This window comes from Eupeodes corollae, chromosome 3, assembly GCF_945859685.1.
Source record: "Eupeodes corollae chromosome 3, idEupCoro1.1, whole genome shotgun sequence".
NCBI lineage: Eukaryota > Metazoa > Arthropoda > Insecta > Diptera > Syrphidae > Eupeodes > Eupeodes corollae.
The window spans coordinates 58673774-58695916 of NC_079149.1; the positions used below are offsets into that span (position 1 = coordinate 58673774).

Below are 22143 nucleotides of genomic sequence, written 5' to 3' on the forward strand. Positions count from 1 at the left end.
TTTTTTTAAGGGGAATCAGGACAAGTTTGTAAAACAAATCCTTTCCATTGATGCCCGTTTGGTTGAATCTGCGAAATTAGTCACTGGAAATCAAGCCCCAAAAGAAAAAATGAAATAAGGCCCTAACAAAATTTGTACAAAACAACAACAATGAATATTCTTGAATTTGGGGTGTTATTTCATTTTTTGGGGACCTTATTTAATTTTTTGGGGCCTTATTTCATTATGAAATAAGGTCTCAATGATAAAAAACCTCAACATTAAATTTGGGGCTATTTTTTTCATTTTATTTTGAAAAACAATTTGGGGCCTTATTTCATTTTGCATAATTTACTTAAAATTGCCAAAACAACATTGTTTTCACAAAAAGTATTAAGAAAATCCGCTAATCGAGGACCCAGAGCTAGCAAAATACCGCTTAGTGTGGTCACAGCAATCATGTTTCAATGTAAAACCGAGGTGATGTAAGAGCTTGAAGAGAAAACCATCGTCACTCTAGTTAAATCAGATTTACGAAGTGTAGTTATTCCGGATTTGAATTATCTAGTTTATATTAATTATGAATTGTGAAAAGTTTGTGGGAAAAAGGAGGAACAGTGAATTATTGTATGTTCCTATCATCCAAAAAATTATATTAAAAAAAATCAGTGTATAAAGATATTATTAAGTATGAGTGCTGGAGAAGATCTTATAAGGCAAGAATTTTTGTATTGCCAGATGGAACTTGTGAGAAGTCAAAAAAATTACGTGGACCATAGCCATGAGAACATTTGAGGATTCTTACAATGAATTTAAGGCTTTAAATAAAATTAAAGACGATTGCGTGGATGCAGCAAAAACTCTTGGGTGGAGTTAATGCTCTTAGCACAATAAGAGTTGCCTTTCGCAATACTTGTAACAAGTTAGAACTATTAAGTACTTCTAGAACATGAAAATTCGTTTATTTTAATTTTGTGATTTTTGATATACAGTTTGTGAATTTTCTTAAAAAAAGATTTCAGGAATAAACACAGAATTTCCAATTGGAAACGGTTTGGAACAATTTTGGAGTCTCAAAGAACGAGGCAAATCCAATGCCATTTTATACATCATGTACAGTTAAGGAAGGGCTGTTCATCATATAAAACATATTAAAGAGAACATTCCAACCCACAGAAACATCTTTACGGACGGAACATTTAAAATTGTCCTGCAATGGTGTTTCAAACAACTGTTGGTTATTTATATACATAGAATATTTTGACGAGGTAATATTAATCAATTATTTTTAATGCTTTAATTCGAGAATCGTGTTGAAACACATCAGCGAGTAACAGAATACCTGACAAAATCGCGCGATTTTTTCAGCTATTCAGTTGTTTTACACACTCGTTAAATCTTTTGACAACATTTTCGAATCATTTCGTAATATTTGTGGGGTAATATCTGAAGTTTCTTATCAAATGCGCGTTTTAAATCCTCTAAATCATGTTGTGTAGACATGCCCTTTCAGAATAAGAAATCGGGAACTGACTTATCCGGAAAACGAGGCGACCAATCGAACGAGAAAGTAAAGGAGTTCCAAACTTTTTTTTTTAACAAAGCGAGCGTTACCATCACACACTGGCTGTGTATTGGCTCTTCCTGACTGGGTTATCCTCAGCCCAGTACTTGAGGTTTTGACAAATAATTCAACCATTTGCTAATTTTCGAAGCTTTTTCTGATGGAAGAGTAAACGTTGCCTGTAGTCCCTATCCCTTTAGCTACGGTTCAAAATTCAAATCTTGGGTCAATATTGTACTTATTGTTAACCAACATAGACGCTTATCGCCGCGGAATAACTTGTATGACTTTACGGACTCTTAATATTGTCAGTCGTGCTTATTGTTTTCGGAGGACTGGAAGGCTATGATTGCTTTGACGGATTCACTAACATTTTTTCAACTGTAAAAAAGAAAAACAAGTTAAATGATTCTATAGGTGAGTTTCCAAGACGCTTCTTTTGCAATATCAATATTAAAAACTTACCCCCTTTATAAACTTATTAAAAAATCTAAATCAACGAAAAGTAAAACACAAAACTAGATTTTATAGTAATTTATGCTATAATTTAATTTAGATTTTTTTGTTTATCCTTTTACAATCTCGTTATCAACTTCGTAGCCTTAAATTTAATTTATATCTGTTTAACCTTGATTTTATAATTATTAATATTACTTTTTAACTTAATTAATCGAAAATAAAAATAAAATTAAAACGAAATAACATTTAATATTTAGACAGAAAAAAAAAATTAAAATTCATTTGAAGAACTGAAATTATTTCTTGTTTTGTTTAATTTTAAATATTTATACAGTAAAGCTATTACAACTTATTGTGAACTAATATTAAGAATTAATAATACTTTGAAAATTTTACTTTTGTATGAATGGTGTGTGATTTATAAACTGCATTTATCTATAGGAAGAGAGAAAGATGAACAAAAACAGGAAGAAACAAACAATTCTTTAAATTTAAAAAAATAAAACTATTAATTTTGTTCTCTATTGATATTGATTTAAACAAATTAAAGTGAAAATTTCTATTTATTGATAAATTTCATATAATTCCAACTCTTATGCTTTAAGTTATTGATTTTATTTTTAAATGTGTGCATTAGAAATTTTCAAGTAGGTATTTTATCAAAAAGGACAAAAACAAACTAAAATTTATATTAGTTTAAAATTTTTGTTTAATTTAATTTGTTTAAAAATTACTTTTCATCTTCTTTTTTGACAGTATAAAAGGGTGCTGTTTTTGAGAATGAAATATCCCAAAAAATTAGAAAATCGATTTTCGAGATGATTGTATATCGGCAATTATTATGAATTTTAATAAATTTGTTTAGTTTTAAAAACTATTATTGTTATTATTATTAATTATTATTGGTAGATATAAACCTTTGTTTGATGTAATAATTTCGATTCTTTTATAACATTTTAATTTGTGGTTCTTCGGCTAGAAATTTATTTATTTCTATGTTGTTGTCCGAAGGGCAGTGATGCACTGTCCAAAAATTTAAGTATTTTAATTTTAATTTTATAATAATTAATAAAAAGTAATAAAAAAGTAATTATTTATAATTATATATTTTTGTTCTAATTGGACAACGAAAATTATATTTTATAGACAAAATAATGAAAAGATAAGCCTAATTTTATAATATATGGATACTTAAAAAAATATATATAGACTGCCTTTGTGCTCCTAAGAATCACTATCACTTCCTTTGAGACGCTTTTCTCTTCTTTCGAAAAATTCAATCAAATAGGCAAGAAATCCGGATAAAGCTATGAAGAATCCAGAGGCATAGAAAGAATCATCCCATCTGAAAATTTAAAGAAAATACAAATTATTAAATCAAGAAACTCTCGGAAAATGTTACGAGTTTAAATAAATTATACCTTAGTGTAACTTCGTAGATGAAACCAGCCAATGGTGGACCAACAATTATTCCAAGACCTTGCACCAATAACACCAAACCATATGCACATGTAAAATCATCCAAATCCACCAGACTCACCAAAATACTGGGTGTAAACGAAAATGAACTCGCAAAAGTCAAACCAAATAGCATGCAAAGTCCAACCAGTGATATATAACTTTCAACAAATATTGGAATTAAGGCAACTGAGATCCCGCACACTGAAATTAAAAGAATTAAAGACAAATAATTTAATAGTTGTTTGGAAAATCTAGTTAATTGTAAATTTTTGCAATTAGACAGAGGAGAATAGAGCTAACATCGCTACTCTCAATTAAATATTTTCAAATGTTTATCATACATTTGTAAGTTTGCAGATAAAGGCTTGAGAGCTGAGGTAATCCCTAAACAGAATTGATTATTGCATTTTACATTCTTGATGTGCGGTTAAAAAAAGAATCTATGTACCTGATAGTTCGTCTGAAATTGAGCTCAAGGGAATTTGAGGAGCATTTCTAAAACTGCGAGTGTAAACCTTATTTGTTTAATAGGTAAAAGAACGGACCATCGGTAATAAAGGCTGGTTAAATTTTAGGGGCCGATGTTTATTTTGTGAAAACACAAATTATTCAAAAAATGATTGCCATTTTTTTTTATAATTATAATATTGATAAAGTTCAACTATGTATGGAAAAAAGTATTGGCTAAATAGGCGCTGCAACCACGTGAAACAACAATGCCATTGGATTTGTCGCGCAAAAGAGCCTTTGTTTTGTTAGCTGTGTGGTAAGTGGTATCGTCCTGTTGAAACGATACCGAACACCATTCACAGTTACTGGAAAAAAAACGGCCCGATGATGCCACCAACTCATAAACCGCACTTAGATTACCATTCGCTCAAACCCGGCAATTCTGCTTATTGACAAATTCACTGAAGTGAAAATGAGCCTCATCACTGAAGATGGTTTACTTCGCAAATTAAGCATCCACTTTTGCCCTTTCTTGCTACCATTCTGAAACTTGACGACGATGGAAATGGTCAAGAGGCTTTAGGCTTCACCAACGAATAGGGTGAGATGTGCAATTGTTGGGCACGACGACAAGTTGATGTGGACAGCGCACAGCAGCAATATTTCCTGCAGTACGTTCGGTACAGGCTTGCACGGTGTTTTCAGATCTCCTATAGAATCGGTTTGCTAACATTTTTGCACGATTTTTTCGAATGTACGCACATGTGAACGATAAAGTTGACCGAAAAAATCACGAAGCGCACGATTTGCATTTTGATTTGAACGCCCATACAATGCAGAACAAAACTTGACGTTAGGGTGTGGTTCACATTCAACATCGGCCTTTCCCAGCAAATACGGCTCAGATTCGTTTCCATTTGTTTATAGAAATGATGAATGTAAAATTACTTTTTAGCCCTAAAAATACTACAATTTATAACAAAAAGACCTTAAGAAAAGATATGTACACACATCATTGGAAAATTGCAGATGTCATTGTTATTTTGAGTACAAACTGCATAGGGACCTTACGAAGCAGACGAAATACTGAAATCATATGTGACGAACCGACACTCTAGAGTTCGGTACGACTAAAATCACTCGGAAATAAAGATAAATGTAGCTGGTGTACCACAAGGAAGTGTCCTAGGACCAAAATTGTACTACAACTTCATAACTTTTATATAAATGGTTTTCCAATAAGGAAGTGTTGATTTTGACAGTTCGTGGCGGATAAAGTGTTTCTTTCACTGATTAAAAAAAAATATATTGACAGATCTTCTTTCATCGAAAATAATGTTGACCTTCAAAGGTGATCACCAATGTTTGTAGCTTGCATTAGATGACATGGACGCCGAAGGCATACAGTTTCAACAGGATGGCACTACGTGCCCAACAGTGAATGTGAATTGGCCAGCCGAATCGTGTGATTTTACCCCTTAAAACTTTTTCTTATGGAGTTTCTTTAGTCAAAGGGTCATGCGAATAAGTTGCAAGTCATCCTCAAAGAAAAAATAATCGATGCTATCTCGGTCAAATTCGGCCTGAAATATTCGTCAAAGCGAATGCGCACAGATCACCATAGCCTCGGATGAATCTGTTCCGAGGGCTACACAAAAGTTGCAAAATGCAGTTGATAAATTTTGTTAACAAAGTATTTCATGGAACGAGTTTTTGGTTTTCAGGCTAGGTTGCCTTGAGATCGCCATTTCTACCTACCTATTTCATAGAATAATAAATGTCCCTTTGCATATAAAAAGAACAGCGATGAAATTGAATTGGTTATAGAGTGGTTAAAAAACACTCTGTATCACACAATGAACGACTGCAAAGTCAATTGCAAATCCAAAAAGGCAACCGTCTTACGAGTAAATGTACGAGTCAATGTTCGGAGATTCAGAAGACCCAAGCATTGAACTTCCTCTAAAGTGAATTATTATTAGGAAAGAGAAAAAGAAATGCTGATCTTTCATAGGTAAGAGTCCCACTACTTCTCGGTACCGATTCCTACCGAGTCAATCGGATACAAAAAAATTAAGATACAATTTTAAGAATATATGAAACGCTCATCAAGATAAGAAAAAGCTATTTAAAGGCTTTGAAGGGCAATTATATAGTTTTATATTTTTAAAAATTAAATTATTTTCAATGAAAAGTTTTATCGTCGTTCGATATAACCTTAAGCATGTGAAGGAAATTTTGTATTAGTTCGAGTAGGTAGGTAAACAGATTATTATTATTTATATCAAAATTGTATACTTACAAACCATACAGACGGCATAACATATGTTCACATTTAGCCATGGACGATCGCCTATGAAACCAAGTACTATCATACCAATTGTATTAAATATACCAATAATCGAAATCAAATGAGCACTATCTTCTTCCGTATAGTTATATGACTTCATATGTTCAACAATATAGAAATAGGGAATTATGAACCTGAAATGATAAGAATTAAATATTGTATATTATTATTATTTTATTGTTAAGTATAAAAAATTAATAAATTATGTATGAATAAATCTAATTTCTAGGACAACTTTTAGTTTCGGAAAGAACGGAACTGATTTCTTTAAAACTTCTTAAGAACGGTCATACACAACATTTCACCTTAGACTGAATTAAAGATGCGGAAGTTGGTTAAAAATACATTATGAGTATATAGCTTGGAAACACAAGCTCCGAAGTGTCAGTGTTTTGTACATGGCCATTCATTTTTTAGCCGAAAAAGTTACCATATCCTCTCCATTCCCAACGGAATTTATTGCTGAAGAATTCAGGCAGAAGTAACGCCAACAAATGTTACATAAAGATCCTCTCTTTCGCTAGCAAGTAGTACAGCCTGATCCAAGCTAAAGCAAGAAAGTACAATCGCAAGTCTGCCACGTCCTTTTCCTATCGAATCTCTAATAACCTTTTAAGAAGTCCTATGCTGTCTGCATTAAGCACTGAAAACCAGTGGCAACATTGCCTTGTAGTTCATCTCTGAAGTGCTAGGTTTCACACGTCCACCACAGCAAAACCTCTGGTTTGACGACGAATGCCGTCAATCGCACGCAGCTACGCATACAAAACGGCGTTGCACAGAAGGATCAGAGCTGCTCGCGAGCTCTACGAGCAGGAGAGGAGAGAGGAAAACCGGCTTCTTAGATGAAAAAAAAGGCAGCATGAGAAGCCCCCGATCGAGGAGATAGAGGGATGTCACAACATGAATTTGTCACAACGTAAATTCTACCAAAAGGTAAACAAATCTTCCAAGGGTACCAGCCACGAACCGAAGCCTGTTCGGTCGGAAGGAAGCATGCCTGATGAGTGGAATCTCAGCATAGTGTGCCCGATACATAAGAAAGGAGACCCTCTAAACTGCACCAACTACAGAGGCATCAGTCTTCTTAACATTGCTCTCTTCACTATTATGTAAACGTCTGAAGCCGTTCGTCAACAACCTGTCCTTATCAGTGTGGCTTCAGACCAGAAAAGTCCACTACAGATCTTGGAAAAAAACAAGGAACTACAAATCGATACCCACCATCTATTTATCGATTTTAAAGCCGCGTATGACAGCATCTATAGGGAAGAGCTCTACAGAGCAATGTCTTGTTTTGGCATCCCTGTCAAACTTATCCGTTTGTGCAGAATGACGATGGAGAATGCACGCTGCTCTATCAAGGTCGGAATGGATTTCACCTCAAAGGTTTTAGACAAAGATCCATCCAATTACTCGGATACGCAGATGATATTGACATAGTTGGAAAATCAAATCGTAATGTCAGTCGAGCGTTTTTGAGCAATGCGACGGAAGCGAAGAAGATGGGTTTAGTGGTCAATGAGGGCAAGACAAGTACCAAAAAAGGACATTGAACGTCGACGTCTTGTACAAAACTTTACTATGGACAACTATAAAAGTTATAAGTTGAGGACTTTGTCTACCTAGGCATCACTATAAGCTCAAACAACGGCACCTTTGTTGAAATCAAACAAAGAATAACTTTTGCAAATCGCTGCTTCTTTGGACTTAGAAGGCTTGGACTTGTTAAGGGCAGGAAACGTGAGAGGGGGGAGAGGTGTTTCCACTAAGGCACCTACTTTATCCAGACGGCAGCGGAGGAATTCCCCAGATGGAATCAACGGTGGCGTCTACAGTTCCAGTTAGGTTGAACTACTTAGTGAACACCTTATAGGGCTTCTACGACTTATTCGGAGCCCAAGCCTATAAGGAGCGGTTTTATCCAGCTCCCCGTCCTTGGAGTTATACTAAGGATCTGGCCCTCCAGGTTGTGGGTTGTGCCGTTGGGTTGACTTTCTGGCCACGTAAAAACATCATAGTTGCGAAGCACCAACAAGCCTCGGATATGGACGGATTTACTTAGAAGGCAATTGATTAGTAAAGTCCTCTCTTGAGTATCTAAAATCACAGACACTCATCATCCCGGTTCTCATTTATGACGCTGAGGCCTGGACCCTGTCAAAGAAAGATGAGAGCGTCTTAGGATGCTTCGAGAGAAAAATTCTTCGGGTGTATAGATGGAGAATGGAGGAGAAGATATAACGACGAACTGTATGGGCTGTACAGCGACACTGACCTGGTTAACAGAATTAAAGTGCAACGATTAGATGGCGGGGTCATGTAGAGCGAATAGACATCAAAGCTCCAGCCCGGAAGGTCTTCGAATCCAATCACTAGGGACGGCGCAGTAGAGGAAGACTGCGACTCAGATGGAGTACGCAGGTGGGTGAAGACCTCAACCAACTTGGCGTGCGAAACTGGAGACAGCCAGCTAGGGACCGAGCTGGCTGGAGACGCAAATTGGTTGAGGGCCAGGTCCGCCAGGAATGTAGCGCCACCTTAAGTAAGTGAGTAACTTGTCTTCAAAGTAATATGCATAAGAATTTATTTATACTTTTCAATTTCAAAACTGTGTGTGTTTTTCTTTTCTAAAACGTTTGTATTTATTCTTGTGTTAAGTACTTCGGACCAGATGTTTCAAACATACAAAATTATCATTCCCGAGTTTGAAGGAAAAAATTGTCTCCATAGAAATACCGGGGAATAGTTTTTCCCTTGGGCTGATTATAAATAGAGCTTTTTCTCCAAAAACTTGTTTTTTTTTATTGTTGTCTGAAACATTTTTCAACACAAGAAGTCCTGCGGTAAAAGCGTGATTTTCTAATACATCCTCATCAAGATATCGAAACATGGTTTTTTATCTTTTCTACCTCAACTTATTTTGTATTGCTTTAATATCCGAAATATCCGGATATTTTTAAGTCACACTTTACTTGCATTCGCAATGAAATGCAATTTTTCAAAATATACCCACTGATTATTAAAAACATGACCTTCCTCAAATTAATGGTGAAGTAAAGGAACTAGGTTGACTATTTTCAACCCAAAATAAAAACAAAAATTTCCTTCCGTGTAATATACATAATTTTGTTTTCATTTTATTCGACAATTAATTGCTTGCCCTCTATTAGTTACCTACGACAACGATGGACGCACGGAGACAACGATGCGACGACGTCAAACATTTAAACAAAATATAATATTTTTGGCCACTTTTCAAATCAAAAAGAATGTTTTATTAAAATATTGTCTTTTTTTTAATTTTGTTTCAATGTTGTTATGACGACTGTCTCTGCCTTGACGGTGAAATACCTACGTCTTATTTTAGTTTATTAACACAAAAAATATATGTATATTTTTTTAAAACGATCCACGTGGGTATATTTTAAAATGATTTTCTTTTAAATATACAATTTATGATAAATACTTACCAAATGAATAGCAACAAAGTTGATAAGTTGAAAATTGAAAATTTCAAATCCAAAAATAAGGAAAAATCAAAAGCTGATTTCATCACATCAACGAAACTCTCATACCATGTCTGAAAATACAAAAAATTAAAACGATTTTTATTTAAATTTCGAGTTTTTCATAGTTCATTATTCATTTTAAAAATTATGTTTTTTTTTATAAATCTAAACAAATGATATGCTAAATTGCTAAAACAGATAAATTAATTTTATGGATTTGTAAGGTCTAATTAACTGTGTAGACGAGCTGAAAAAGGGCCAGATTCCGAATATTTTGACGAATTTCAATGACTCAATCAGCGACTATACGAAGTTGAGTTCCACATTCTTGTAGTCCGGCTAAAGAAATAATCTCTGTACTTAACAGTACGTTCGCAATTGGAATGAACCAATGATCATTTTTTATAGAAGTACTGGTTGAATTGTTTAAGGACAGGAATGAAAATAGTGATAAAATAACCTTAAACAACGTTTTCCTTTCATTTGTAGAGCTGTCTTTTGAATTCTGTCGAAGAGACTCAAGTGTACTCGAGTTTCGGACGAATATAGGCTTTATAAATTACAGCCCGATCAGAAGGGGCAAAAAACTTCTTGCATCGAAGGAGAAAACCTGAACACTTAGAAGGGGTTTTGGTGACTTCATAAATGTGATTTCTCCACAAGACGTGGTTTGTGATGCTCATGCCCAGAATTGAAAGCTGTTCAGTCTCCTCGATGCAAGTACCAACAATGGATAGGGGCCTTGGGAGAGGGTTTCACTTTTGCGACAGTGACATCATTACGTTTTTGAAGCATTAAATTCTACAAGGTTTTTGATTCCCCATGGGACAATGCTGATCAGAAGATCAGAATTTAATGATCTTATCAGACGCTTCTGTTCGTAGTCTACATCCACATCCGGAGGAAAAGGATTCGAATCTAGAAACGAATATAAAATGCTGAGGGACTGTAGTAGGTTAGTAGTTTCAGACAAAAGATCATTTATACAAATATGGAAGGGTATCGGAGACAAAACGGAGTCATGTGGCACACCAGAGTTTATTTAAGAGTATCGTTTGTTTTGTGATAATACTTGAATTAAGAGGTCCGAAAGGTTTTCTTTATAACTCAACAAAGAAGAGACTCATTAATATCCAAGGCACTCATTTTAAATAAGAGAGCTTGATGTCAAACTCTATGAAATGAATTTGAAATTTGAACTGAAATAATCTTACTTTCGATGGAAATATTTATTCCACTGCTCTTGTCGATAAACCATGAGATTGTCAGAGGACCTATTGCTACGAAAGGCATACTGCCGTTCAATAAGAAGCGTTTCTAAGGCCTTTGAGAAAAGGGACGTTTCCGTTACAGTAGGAGTCATGGCATTCATTGGAAGATCAATTTAACAGCAAACTGTGCTCTAAGCGAATTGTTTGTTTTTATCAATCAAGCTTAGATCGAGGAGGGACATTGAAAACGAGTGCCGATAGCGACGAAGATGACGTAGTGTTATGCACATTTTTTACAAACTACCACAAATTTTTACTACTTTTGGTACATTGTAGAATTTTGTTTGTAATTTCTGCTCATGCAAAAATTAATACGTCGAATATGTCCGTTTGTAAAATTACTTTGCCTAATCCTCTAAATTTTTCACCAGCTTTACTGTTGCCTTGCTAAAGCCTTCTTTACCTTGACTCTACAATTTTAGATAATTCTGTAGTGCATGTTAACAATTTCAGTGGTAGAAATTTAAGAGTTGAACACCTCAAATTTTGAAAGACACATTTCCACTAAGTTTAGATTAGAAATTATTTGAAATTTGATAATTCGCGAATAAGAGCTTGAAAATTAGTCTAAGGTTAAATGCGTATTTTTACTTTTGATTAAAACACTTCGAGCCGTTTCATTTGGTTTACAATTTAAACTTATAATATTGGTTTGTTTTTAATTAAGGGTCAATTTCGCTTGAGATAAATATAGAACTGTTTCTTAAAAACTAAGAAACTTATTTCTGAACTACATTTTCAAAAAATAGATAATTGCCTAAGTGATGAATGAAGACTCAACGGTTCTCATGAATAGCTCTCAAAAATCAATGTTTTGATTAATCAAAATATGTTTAAACATTATCATAAATAAACAATACTTAACTTCACTTTAAAAGACATTGAAAAAATCAATTGATTTCATTTCTTGTTTACTTCGCTTTAAATATCGAATAAGAATTAATTCAAGTATTTGTCAATATCTTTGTACATAAGGATAGTCTTTATTATTTTTCAATTATATTTCAATATAATAATATACTTAAATATGTAAGGTTAAAAATATTTATTAAACTTGCACCGGAAGTCAAAAGTTGTTAAGACAAATTTTATTATTTCTTTTTCTTGTGTAATCGAAGTATTGCACAAGATCAAAATGATTAAACTGAATGTACATATTTAATAAGAAAAGTAATTATAAACTACAAGGGTCCACTTCAAAATTACAAATTTTATCCACTTGGAATGATAATCAAATTCATTATCATCCATCATGGTATATAAAGTTGAATTTTCTGCAAATTCTATTAGTTTCCGGGATAATTTAGCATCGAAAGTGACAATTAAAAAACAAAAAAAATACATATTATTTAAAAAATGAAGTCCAGCATTATTTTAGGATATTTTACCTGCATCCTGATGAGTGTAAGGATCTTAAATCATAGCTACAAAATAAATAAGTTTATAGTGAATTCATTCTCAATCTAGTTTTATTCAAGTCCTGTTTGAAAAGGATAAAATGCTATCAGTGTCAAAATAATAATAAACGGTTTGTAAAACGAAAAAGTAAGAAAATGTGAAATGTGTCAGCTACTTATTAGATAGGATTTTATTACTTTCAAGTATCCTTTTTTTTAAATAAACAGAAACCAACACAAATTACAATATTTATAAACTTAGGTCAGAAACGCATTTAACATTCAAAAGTGAACAAAATAAAAGTAATACGTTTTGCAAGGATCCAAAAGGGATTAACAATGTAGGTAGTACGTTTGGCAAGGATCCAAGAAGGATCAAAAAGTCGGCTTATTATTTAGCAATGGGATGGGGTCAACATTTTAATGTTTTTAAGCACTAACTACATATTTGTATCCAATCTTATTACGTCCCTCAGTACTTTTACTTAATCTCACGGATTGGAATATAAGCGTACATTTTTTTAAATTAAAAAATGCAATGTCAACCATTAGTCAATAGATTTCAATTTTGTGTTGTTTTCCGAAAAACGAAGGCAATGCAAAAAATTGCCATACGTCTTTTATCGAAAGAAGGGTGAAAATAAAAATATGTGTCAATTTTGAAAATGCCTGCTCTGGCAAAACATTTCGATCATTAGAAAAAAATCAAATCTTAACACTTTTCATTTCGAGATAAATGCGATCAAAGAATTGTTATTGCGAAAAACTTTTATATTGTAAATGAGACGGGATACCATCGCGAACATTAAATAAGATAAATGCTTAAAGGCTTTCGATTCCTACTTAATTTTTAAAAGCGTGATTAGTCTCTTAGCTTCAAGGTGGCATTTGACACATGTCAAGTTAAGCTGTCATTTGAAGTGTCAAAATATTTTTTGCATGTTTGTCATTTAAGAAAACGGAACGCCTAGCAATCAAACAACTCGTTTAAAATATTTTAACCTTACCACAAACGTGTTGTCTAAAGTTGTAATTGGTTGAATTGTGAAAATAATTGAAGCTTTACTGATGGCTAAAATATTACTACTGCTAGTGATGTTAATGGAATTGATTTCTTTCTTCCTTTTGGCCAGTAATTGAAGATTAATACTTAGATCTGGATGATATGTGGTTGCAACAACATGAGTAAAAAAGCTACACAACGCTCAATTGCGGGAGAAGTTTTTAGTGAGCAAAGTTTTACACTAATTTCAATATCTTGCGATTTGAAACCATTATATGTTTTTCTTTGGAGCTGCACACAAAAAAATATTTACGATATAGTATATATTTATTTTATAGTTAACAAAAATTGATTTTCGTCTCAAATATCTTTTTAAAAATTTGGGATAATGGCTTCCAACTATTTTTATCTTATAGAAATGTTGTTTTTAACACTCGGTAAAATGTCGATAAAAATCGAATCGGCAGTTTTTCCACAAAAATAAATTTCATTCATTCAATTTGTATTTGTTTATATATGAAATTAAAACTTTAAGGAAGTGTTACTAAAATTGGTAAAAATAGATTTTTGACTAAAATTCTCGATAACTAAAATAGATTTTGAAATCAAACTATTTCATCATATGCTAAATATTGTTAGTAATTTTTTTTTAAATAATTCAACTGACATCTTTCTTAACAAAACACGAAAATCTACAAATCTTCTAAGGAAGACCAATCAAAAGTCGGGATTAGAAGTTATTAGTGTGGGTCGCATCCTAGCCTCTGTTTTACAGTATTGCATCGAATTTGTTTTGCTATAAAAATGTCCATATATGTTTTCGAGTGGCTTGCTTAAAAACAGCTAACATTTGTTTTCTTTTTGGACTTAGGTTGCCATAAGTAATGCTCAGCAAGAAGTCAGCTCTGTAAATTCTCCTACCTACAACTGCTATAATATATTAAATGCCAATATTGACAGTTTGTTGGGAGTCTATAAGACATATGCAAGTACGTGCGTGACTAATGCAAATGCCAAGAGAGGCTCCATTATTGGAGGTACTGGAAACCTACGCAGCCAATTAGAGACCATTATAGCAAGTGTTGCTAAATACTTTAACGAATGTGCCCTACAAAAAGGAGCCTACTTCTACACTTGCTTGGCTGGACATGTAAGATTATATTTTCTTCTTAAGTTTTGTTAAAAATTTTATATTAATTAATATCTTGTGTTTTGTTTTATTTACCAGTTTGATGCTAATTTAGATAAACTAATTAAACTCAGAGACATGGCTTTGAACGCTATAAATACTAATAATTTTGATGAGACAGTTTCAACGACTGATATCGATGAAGAAGAACGAAAATGTATCGCAGATGCTGTGGACTATTATAAAAGTGAAAGTAACAGGCAAAATCAACTTTTTACCGAATGTATTACTACAGGTTTTAAGTATTGAAGATACAATATTTTCAAAAATGTCCATATAAACCAAGATAGATATGAGTGTACCTATGTATAATTTATTATTGCACAGTAATAAATAAAATTACAATGTAAATATTTAAAGTTTGTTTAATTTACCGAGAATGAATAAATACACTTAAAGAATTAGGACCAAGTTTTTTGAATCATTCCTGTAATGAGAAACACCTATAATTGTATGCCCAATTAGAGGTTAATTTGAGAAGCTCTCTTTATCATGACAAGAATTTCTGCAAGGAGCAGTATCATCCCTTTCAAGAATTGGTCCTACTTTTGTCGATTGTGGTAAAATAGAAGTATTTAAGGTGCTTTTTGAAATTGCCGCTAAGAAGTTTGTCATTCTTAAAAATTAATGTCCAAAGATGCAACGTTTTGCCTTTCATAAAAACAGGATTAAGGAGAATAGATTTTCCGTAATTGATTTTTTTAAAAAAAATTGATGTTTTATTATATAGAACATGTAAATATTGGTAAAACGAATTCTATGAATGTTGTCGATAAGTGTAAGGAAGGAAGTGCTCCGGAAATGCAATAGTGGTGTCTCAAAAGCAGAGTACAATATCCTTGCAGAGTGTATGGGTATTTTACGATGAACCAAATCGAAAGTCATTACGGAATGTTATAAAAGAATTTGTTTGTCGAAAGTCTTTAGTAAAGTGCGGAAAACCAATTCAAAACTGCCGAATCAACCAATTAATTGCTATAATAAGTTGAGACAACCGAATTTTTAAAGACTGAACATATTGAATTGATGGTTTACCACCGTACTTCTTAAACTTAACATCTAACCTCTTAAATTTCATGAAAGGCGATTTTCTCCGCAGGAAGAAGTAAAGTGTATGTTTCATCCTTATCTCCTAATAAACACATATTACTGTCAAGAGTTTTACAATAACAAGTTCCATGCAGAGTAGGCCGCTATTTTTGCAGTTTCCACAAAATTCTAAACTTAAGCAATCAGCAATTAATGTTGACGAAAATTGAGCTGTATTTAGAAGCCAGTGTTGTCGAAGAAGTGTTGGTGAAAAACCATCTTCAGGGATGAGGACCATTTTTATAAGTAGTATTGTATTATTGTAGTATTGAAGTATTCTTTTTTTTTTGGCAAGCACGGAAGTGTTATTGGATTTTGTATGGCTGGATTTAGAAAAAGATATTGAAAAAATCGTAATTTTCTAGGGAAAGTTTTCTGACGTTTATTTGCTGATATATTTTCTAGTTATTAATGGCGCAAATTTGTCTCTAAAATAAAATAAACCTCCATTGTTTTCACTCAAAAATACTGTTTTGGTCAAATATCAAAATGAAAAATATCAGTGGAAAACAAAACATTTTAGTTGGTTATCCCAAAATTTGAAGAAAACCCTCCGTATTACATAAAATACTGAGTTTTGAATATATAAGGAGTCAATCCTAACAAATACAAAAATGTATCCTCACAAAATTACCAAACTATACCATTCTTTATGAGGAAGTCAAATGTTTTCCTTTTTACATTTCAATAGAAGTCATCAATGTTTGAAAAAAGCTTTTTGAACTAATTATTATGATAACTTAGCAGTTCAAAAAAAAAAAGGGACACTGAACGACAGCTCGCAGATTTTAAATTCATTCAATAATGGGTGCGTTCAATAAAAATACTATTCAAGATTAAAAATTCACAGTTGGTGTGGTAAGTTATTTAAGTATATCATAGAAGACGTGTGACACCGAAAAACGACAAAATGAGCCTGTTATTGGATTTTAAAGAAGAATATTCACGTCTTCTTAATGTATAATCTTTCATCTCAAATTAAAATTTGTCTTATGTATTTCAGTGACTTATCTGAACTTCCTCATTCAGTGCCTCAGCTTGATGTTTCCAAAGCAATTATCTGTGATCTTTGTTTCTCTAAAAAGTATCAGACAAATAACATCGCCCTCCAGAACTAGTCAGGTGTCCTTATCATCTTTTTTAAATTATCAATAAAACTAAAAGGTACGTTGAGGCCAACTATACAAAATTGCATTCGGCAGCCAAATTTGAATACTACGCTACTGACACTTTTATTCATTTCTGAAAGAATAAGGGTAGAAGTTTACATGTTATGTTTATCTTTAGACGTTAATAAAAGTGTTTGAAGGAGTTATAAAATCTTAAACCGCAGCGATTGCGTTTACCGAAATATAAGTTAAGCAAACAAGCAAAACCATAAGACCTACTATTAGCAATCCAAAAACCCATGACGTAATGGTTAGTGCATAGTATTGTGCCGCCAGAGGTCTTGGGTGCCATCCCTGCCCGTTTGTTTTCCCAGGTACTTCCTCTTGCCTATGAGAGATTCTTTCTCATTCGGGTTCGGCATGAAAACTGTAGTTGCGAACATTACTCGCACACAGAAATGGTTGAGAGTTTGTAAGTCACTAGGCCCTAGTGCTATACGAGAAATAGTGCAGTGCCTTATATATATTTAAACCAAAAAAATAGTTTTTCTAAGTTGTTTTTTCAAAGATATTGAATTGAAAAGAAAGTTTCATAAAATTATGTCTAGCCAAATACTTAATCCGTCCCTGTATGAGAAACCTTTTGCTCAGCATAATAAACTAAATGTAATGCTTGATCAATAAAATCAACATAAAAAAAGATTCCCCAATAAGAGATAAAGTTCATAATGTGTGATGAGATGAGGAGGGTGATTGATGATAAATTGCGAAGCCACATAAAATGGAGCCCTTATATCGAAAATGCAAACAAAGCTATTCTTGCCGAAATAACAATGATTCATTGTCTTCCTTTATAGTTGACATATGATTTTGGTTTTTCGTCCTTTTTTCATTTTGCCATCACTGATAATGGATCAATTCAAACATTTTCCCAAAATTATACACAACACACATCAGGAAAATAATAATTAGATTAATGTGGTGGAACAATAAGCAACAAACACAATACACACAAAAAATAAACTTACATCTTCGACTTCCTTGGCAATTGTAGTCATTGAATTCCTGTAGATATTCGGACACGATGACGCCCTCAGCCTATAGCGATGTGTATTCAATAGAGCACCACGATAATGTATCGAATTACGATGAATCCGCATATCCTTGAGGAAATTCGAGTTCCTTATCGAAACATTGCGACGCAAATTAGATCGATTGAATTTTTTCGTCTTCGATAACCTCCGCAGACCGGTGATGCCATTTCTATTAAAGGCAGGAATATCATTTTCAGGAATTGCAATAACAGTTCCGTTTAGTTTATTCACATTTGCCTCAATCAGGGCCGTCGATTCGTCTCGAGTCGACATCGAATAACCATGTACCATGTCATCGTTCAGAATATCCAGCGAATTGTGACGATGTTGGAAATTGTTTCGAATGTTTGCCATGGAATTGTTAGGGTTCGCAGCGAATATGTTCTCGTTGAGTGAATAGCGACTACTGGCAAACCGCTCTTGGTCCTTGGCTTGTTTTTGGGTCAAATATCCCTCGTCGGTTGAGCTGTCTCGAGAATGGAGGGAGAAGTTGGAAATTTTCTCTGACGGTGACAGGGTTTCCATGCTGGCCAAATAAGGCTTCTTGTCCCGATCATTATTGGCACCACCGCCTGCAGCCACAGTTGGATTTCCCGCCGAGGACATCGAAAGAAGATTCTCCCTTGATGGAGCTTCAGCACCGACTTTCTGCCGAAGAGATCTGCGACTGAGACTTTTCACTTCATAAATGCAATCCAACTCCTGTGAGCCCAGATAAGTTGGCAAGAATAATTCACTTCGATACTTTTTGAGGCCGTTCGCATTCGGATCACCAATTTGCTGATTCGCTTCGGTATTGTAGTTCGTCACTAGAGTGTCCAAAACCGCCTCTTTGGTAATGCCGGTCTCCAGAAGCTTCTTAATTTCTTCCAGACATACACTAGAGTTCGAAAAAGTCGTTACACTCTGCGAACGACTTTCCAACCGATTCTCCTCGATCAACCAATCCGGATCTCGCATAAGCGCCCCAAACACACAAGTGTTAAGCATTGTGCCGGCAAGGATCAAGGTCGCCCCACGCCATCCATAATAGTCAATTAGCCACTGGGTGAATGGAGCATAGAGAAACGTTCCGATACCAGTTCCAGATGCCCCAACTGATGTAGCAAAGGTTCTCTTCTTGTCAAACCAGAAGGCAATCGATACCACAGCCGTAACATAGCCAATGCCCAAGCCCAAACCTGAGACAATTCCAAAACTTAAGTACAACATCTCGACCGAAGTACCAAAAGCCGACAACGCAAAGCCAAACGAAGACAGTAAACCTCCGATTATTGTCATTTTACGGCAGCCATATTTATCCACCAAATTCGACATCACCGGTCCGACGAGCAGCGGAACTGCCAGGAACAACGAACCAATCCATGCAGTCTTCGCCTTACTCTCATGAAAGTGTGCCAGCAACTCGGTGTAGATCAAACCAAAGGAAAATGATATTCCATCAGCAATCATCGATACCATAAGTGAAGCAAACACAACAACCCATCCAAATCCACCATCGGGAATTTCGGGCTTCTTCTTATCCGACGACGTTGAAGATTCTATCGAATCACCAGATTCATTCGATATCAGACGTGTGCGTTTCTTCAAAGTCTCCTTCTCACCATTTATCGTCACAACACTATTCGAACGTTCCGAGACATTACAGAAAGTCACCTCCGGGAAAAGCTCTTGTTTGAGCATTTTCATCTTTTCCGGATGAACGCCGCCATTTTGATTGGCGGCATTTTTATTTGAATCACCAATGACAACCATTTTTGTAGATATATATTTTTTAAAACTAATTTACGTTTTTGTCTAGATGTTTTGTGGTGGGTATTATCAATATACGTATATAATGTGGTGAGTTTATTTCTAGAGTGTTTTGTTGTTGTTGTAGAATTGAACACAATTTTTTGTCTCCTTTCGTTTTCAGCAAATTTTACTTTTGTATTTTTGTTTTCACAATGATAGAATTTTTTTTTTAAATAGAATGAGCACGAAAAATTAATTCGCTGATGAAATTTAAGTTGATCTAAGTTGAGCTTTAGAAAAATTGGATTGGATCTTCTCCGAAGAGCACGAAATTTGTATAAAGTTGTAGAGTTTTATTTTTGTAGAAATTTCTATAAAGATATAAGTTTGTAATTTACCTCAGGGAATTTCAGCAATATTAAGTACCTTGTCCGAAAGTTCTTATTCGTGTAATTTTGAAGAGAATCAAGTAAGAAATTTTTCGGCACAATTTTTTGTAGAAGCGATTCCTCAGGATGAAACAATTTTATGCTTCAATTCTAACTGAGAAAACTAAGCCTTTTCGCTTTCGATATCCTTTTACCACCAAATTTTCTAGCACTTTCTCGTAACTACACGAAATGTGTATATTCAAAGGTTTCTCAATAAAATTCTTTACTTCTCTAAACTGCACGAAACAGCAGGACTTTCCTTTCGTTCGAAATATCCAATAGTGCAAAAAATAGAAACAGCACTTAAACTCAGTTTAACACTTCGACTGTTCAACTTCCCGAAACTGCACGAAACAATAATAGCTTCTCTTTTGAGGACAACTTCTTTGTTTTAAATCCTGTATTAACTTCAAGGAGCGTCTTTTCGATTTGTTCGCAATAAAACTGCGCGAAAAAAATGTACTTTTCCACTTAGGCACCATCCAAACTATTTGAAATCACACCGGAACCAGAATCAAATGAACGTTTTCGAGAGTCGATTGTTCTAATCGATGAAATATAATTATAGTAATGCGATGTTATTCAGTTGAATGAATACTTTGTTTGTTTATTTCTAGGTTCGCTTTAACAAATGTTAGATTTTAACAAGACGTGATGATGGTTACTATTAGGTATTCCTATTTAACAATTCTTAAGCTAGTAATTTAATTCGAAACGCACTACAAAACTACTGCTTAATTGACTGGCGATAAATATTTATGAATTTGTTTGATTTTTATTTCAGTAAATGGTGGTTTAAAAAGAGGTTCACTTGTTTATTGCTATTTTATTTTAAAGGTAGTGTTGATAGGAAATTATTTAATTTTTTAATTTTTTTTTATAATTGTTCTTTAGTTGAAAGTCAAAACAACAAACCAACAAAAGGAAATTAAAAAAATCAAAACACTCCCTTGGCACTTGTGGTTTTGTTTTTTTTTTATTTTAAATTTATTTCTAATTTTTAAAAATACTTTTTTTCTCTTGTTTTATTTTGAAGTTTATTTTTAAACTTACTCACAACAGACTATAACGCGTCAGTTAATGACGTGGGAATTTTGCAATTAAAAGTTCGTCTGTTTACTTTTTCACAATATCTTAGCGTCTTCGTGTCGTTGAATCGATTTATTTATTTTTATTTTTATTTTTCAACAGACAAAACAAAAAATAAATTCAATGTTTTTCGCAGTAGGACGACCCGGCGAAAACTGCGCGAAATATTTTAAATAAATATTTAGCTTGTTGTGCAGATTTGTTTTTTAGAATTTTATTTTGTTGTTGTCACCCTCCACTTGACCTCAGGACAGCTGTTTCGGCACCAAAATAGTTTTCGAAAACTTCAGCTTTTTTCTTGTTGTTGTTGTTGTTGTTGTTTTTGGTGGTGAGAATATTTTATGAGATGGAAGGTATTGTTTATGTTGTTGTTTTAAGATATTTGGCGTCAATCCAAACGAGTTTTATGCTGTAAAGGCCTTTTCGAAAATTAGCGTTTCAGACACTGTTTTTGAGTTTTTAATCTTCGAATATTTGCAAAAAAAATACAGGAAAATAAAAAACACAAAAAAAGACACGATGCAAATAAAGTACAGTATCACACGATCGATAGCATATAAACCGTTATATTTTTATCTATCCTAAGAACTATAAATATATTTTATAATTTGCACTGAATTAATGTATATTTTTGTCAAAAATATTTTCAACCGAAAGACAATTAAAATTGAACTTAAAATGTTGGTGTTTCCTTTAATTTTTTTTATTTAGTTTGTTAAAATTAACTAGAGTTTTTTTGTTAGTGTATTTGTTTGATTATTTAATTAATAAATACTTTTAAGTAATTTCGTGCGGTTTTTCTTCTTGCACTCACCATGAATAAATGATGAATTCTTAATGAATAATTTATCACCATGCCGTAATTGTTTGGAAAACTTTGATCTAAAACTAGGTACACTGAAAGAAATTACTTTTTCTACACTACTACTACTAAAAATACTACTACCGCCAATTAATTCACC

The 22143-nt window shown here is 33.5% G+C and overlaps 2 protein-coding genes across 3 annotated transcripts; one reads left to right on the top strand and one right to left on the bottom strand.

Moving 5' to 3' along the window:
- Positions 1-3086: 3086 nt before the first annotated feature.
- LOC129952493 (uncharacterized) lies at positions 3087-21941 on the bottom strand. Of its 2 annotated transcripts, XM_056065092.1 has the most exons (6): positions 20088-21941; positions 17862-20032; positions 9737-9846; positions 6216-6397; positions 3424-3664; positions 3087-3347 (listed from the first exon to the last, which is right to left on the bottom strand). In XM_056065092.1, the coding sequence occupies exons 2-6, from the start codon at positions 19680-19682 to the stop codon at positions 3227-3229; spliced, it is 2475 nt and encodes an 824-aa protein (XP_055921067.1). In that variant the 5' UTR covers positions 19683-20032; positions 20088-21941; the 3' UTR covers positions 3087-3226. The 2 variants fall into 2 exon arrangements, with proteins under 2 accessions (XP_055921067.1, XP_055921066.1); XM_056065091.1 differs by having other exon boundaries at positions 17862-21941.
- On the top strand, positions 12312-14986 carry LOC129952494 (uncharacterized). The gene is made up of 3 exons (XM_056065093.1): positions 12312-12450; positions 14318-14596; positions 14675-14986. The coding sequence occupies exons 1-3, from the start codon at positions 12403-12405 to the stop codon at positions 14882-14884; spliced, it is 537 nt and encodes a 178-aa protein (XP_055921068.1). The 5' UTR covers positions 12312-12402; the 3' UTR covers positions 14885-14986.
- Positions 21942-22143: the final 202 nt, after the last annotated feature.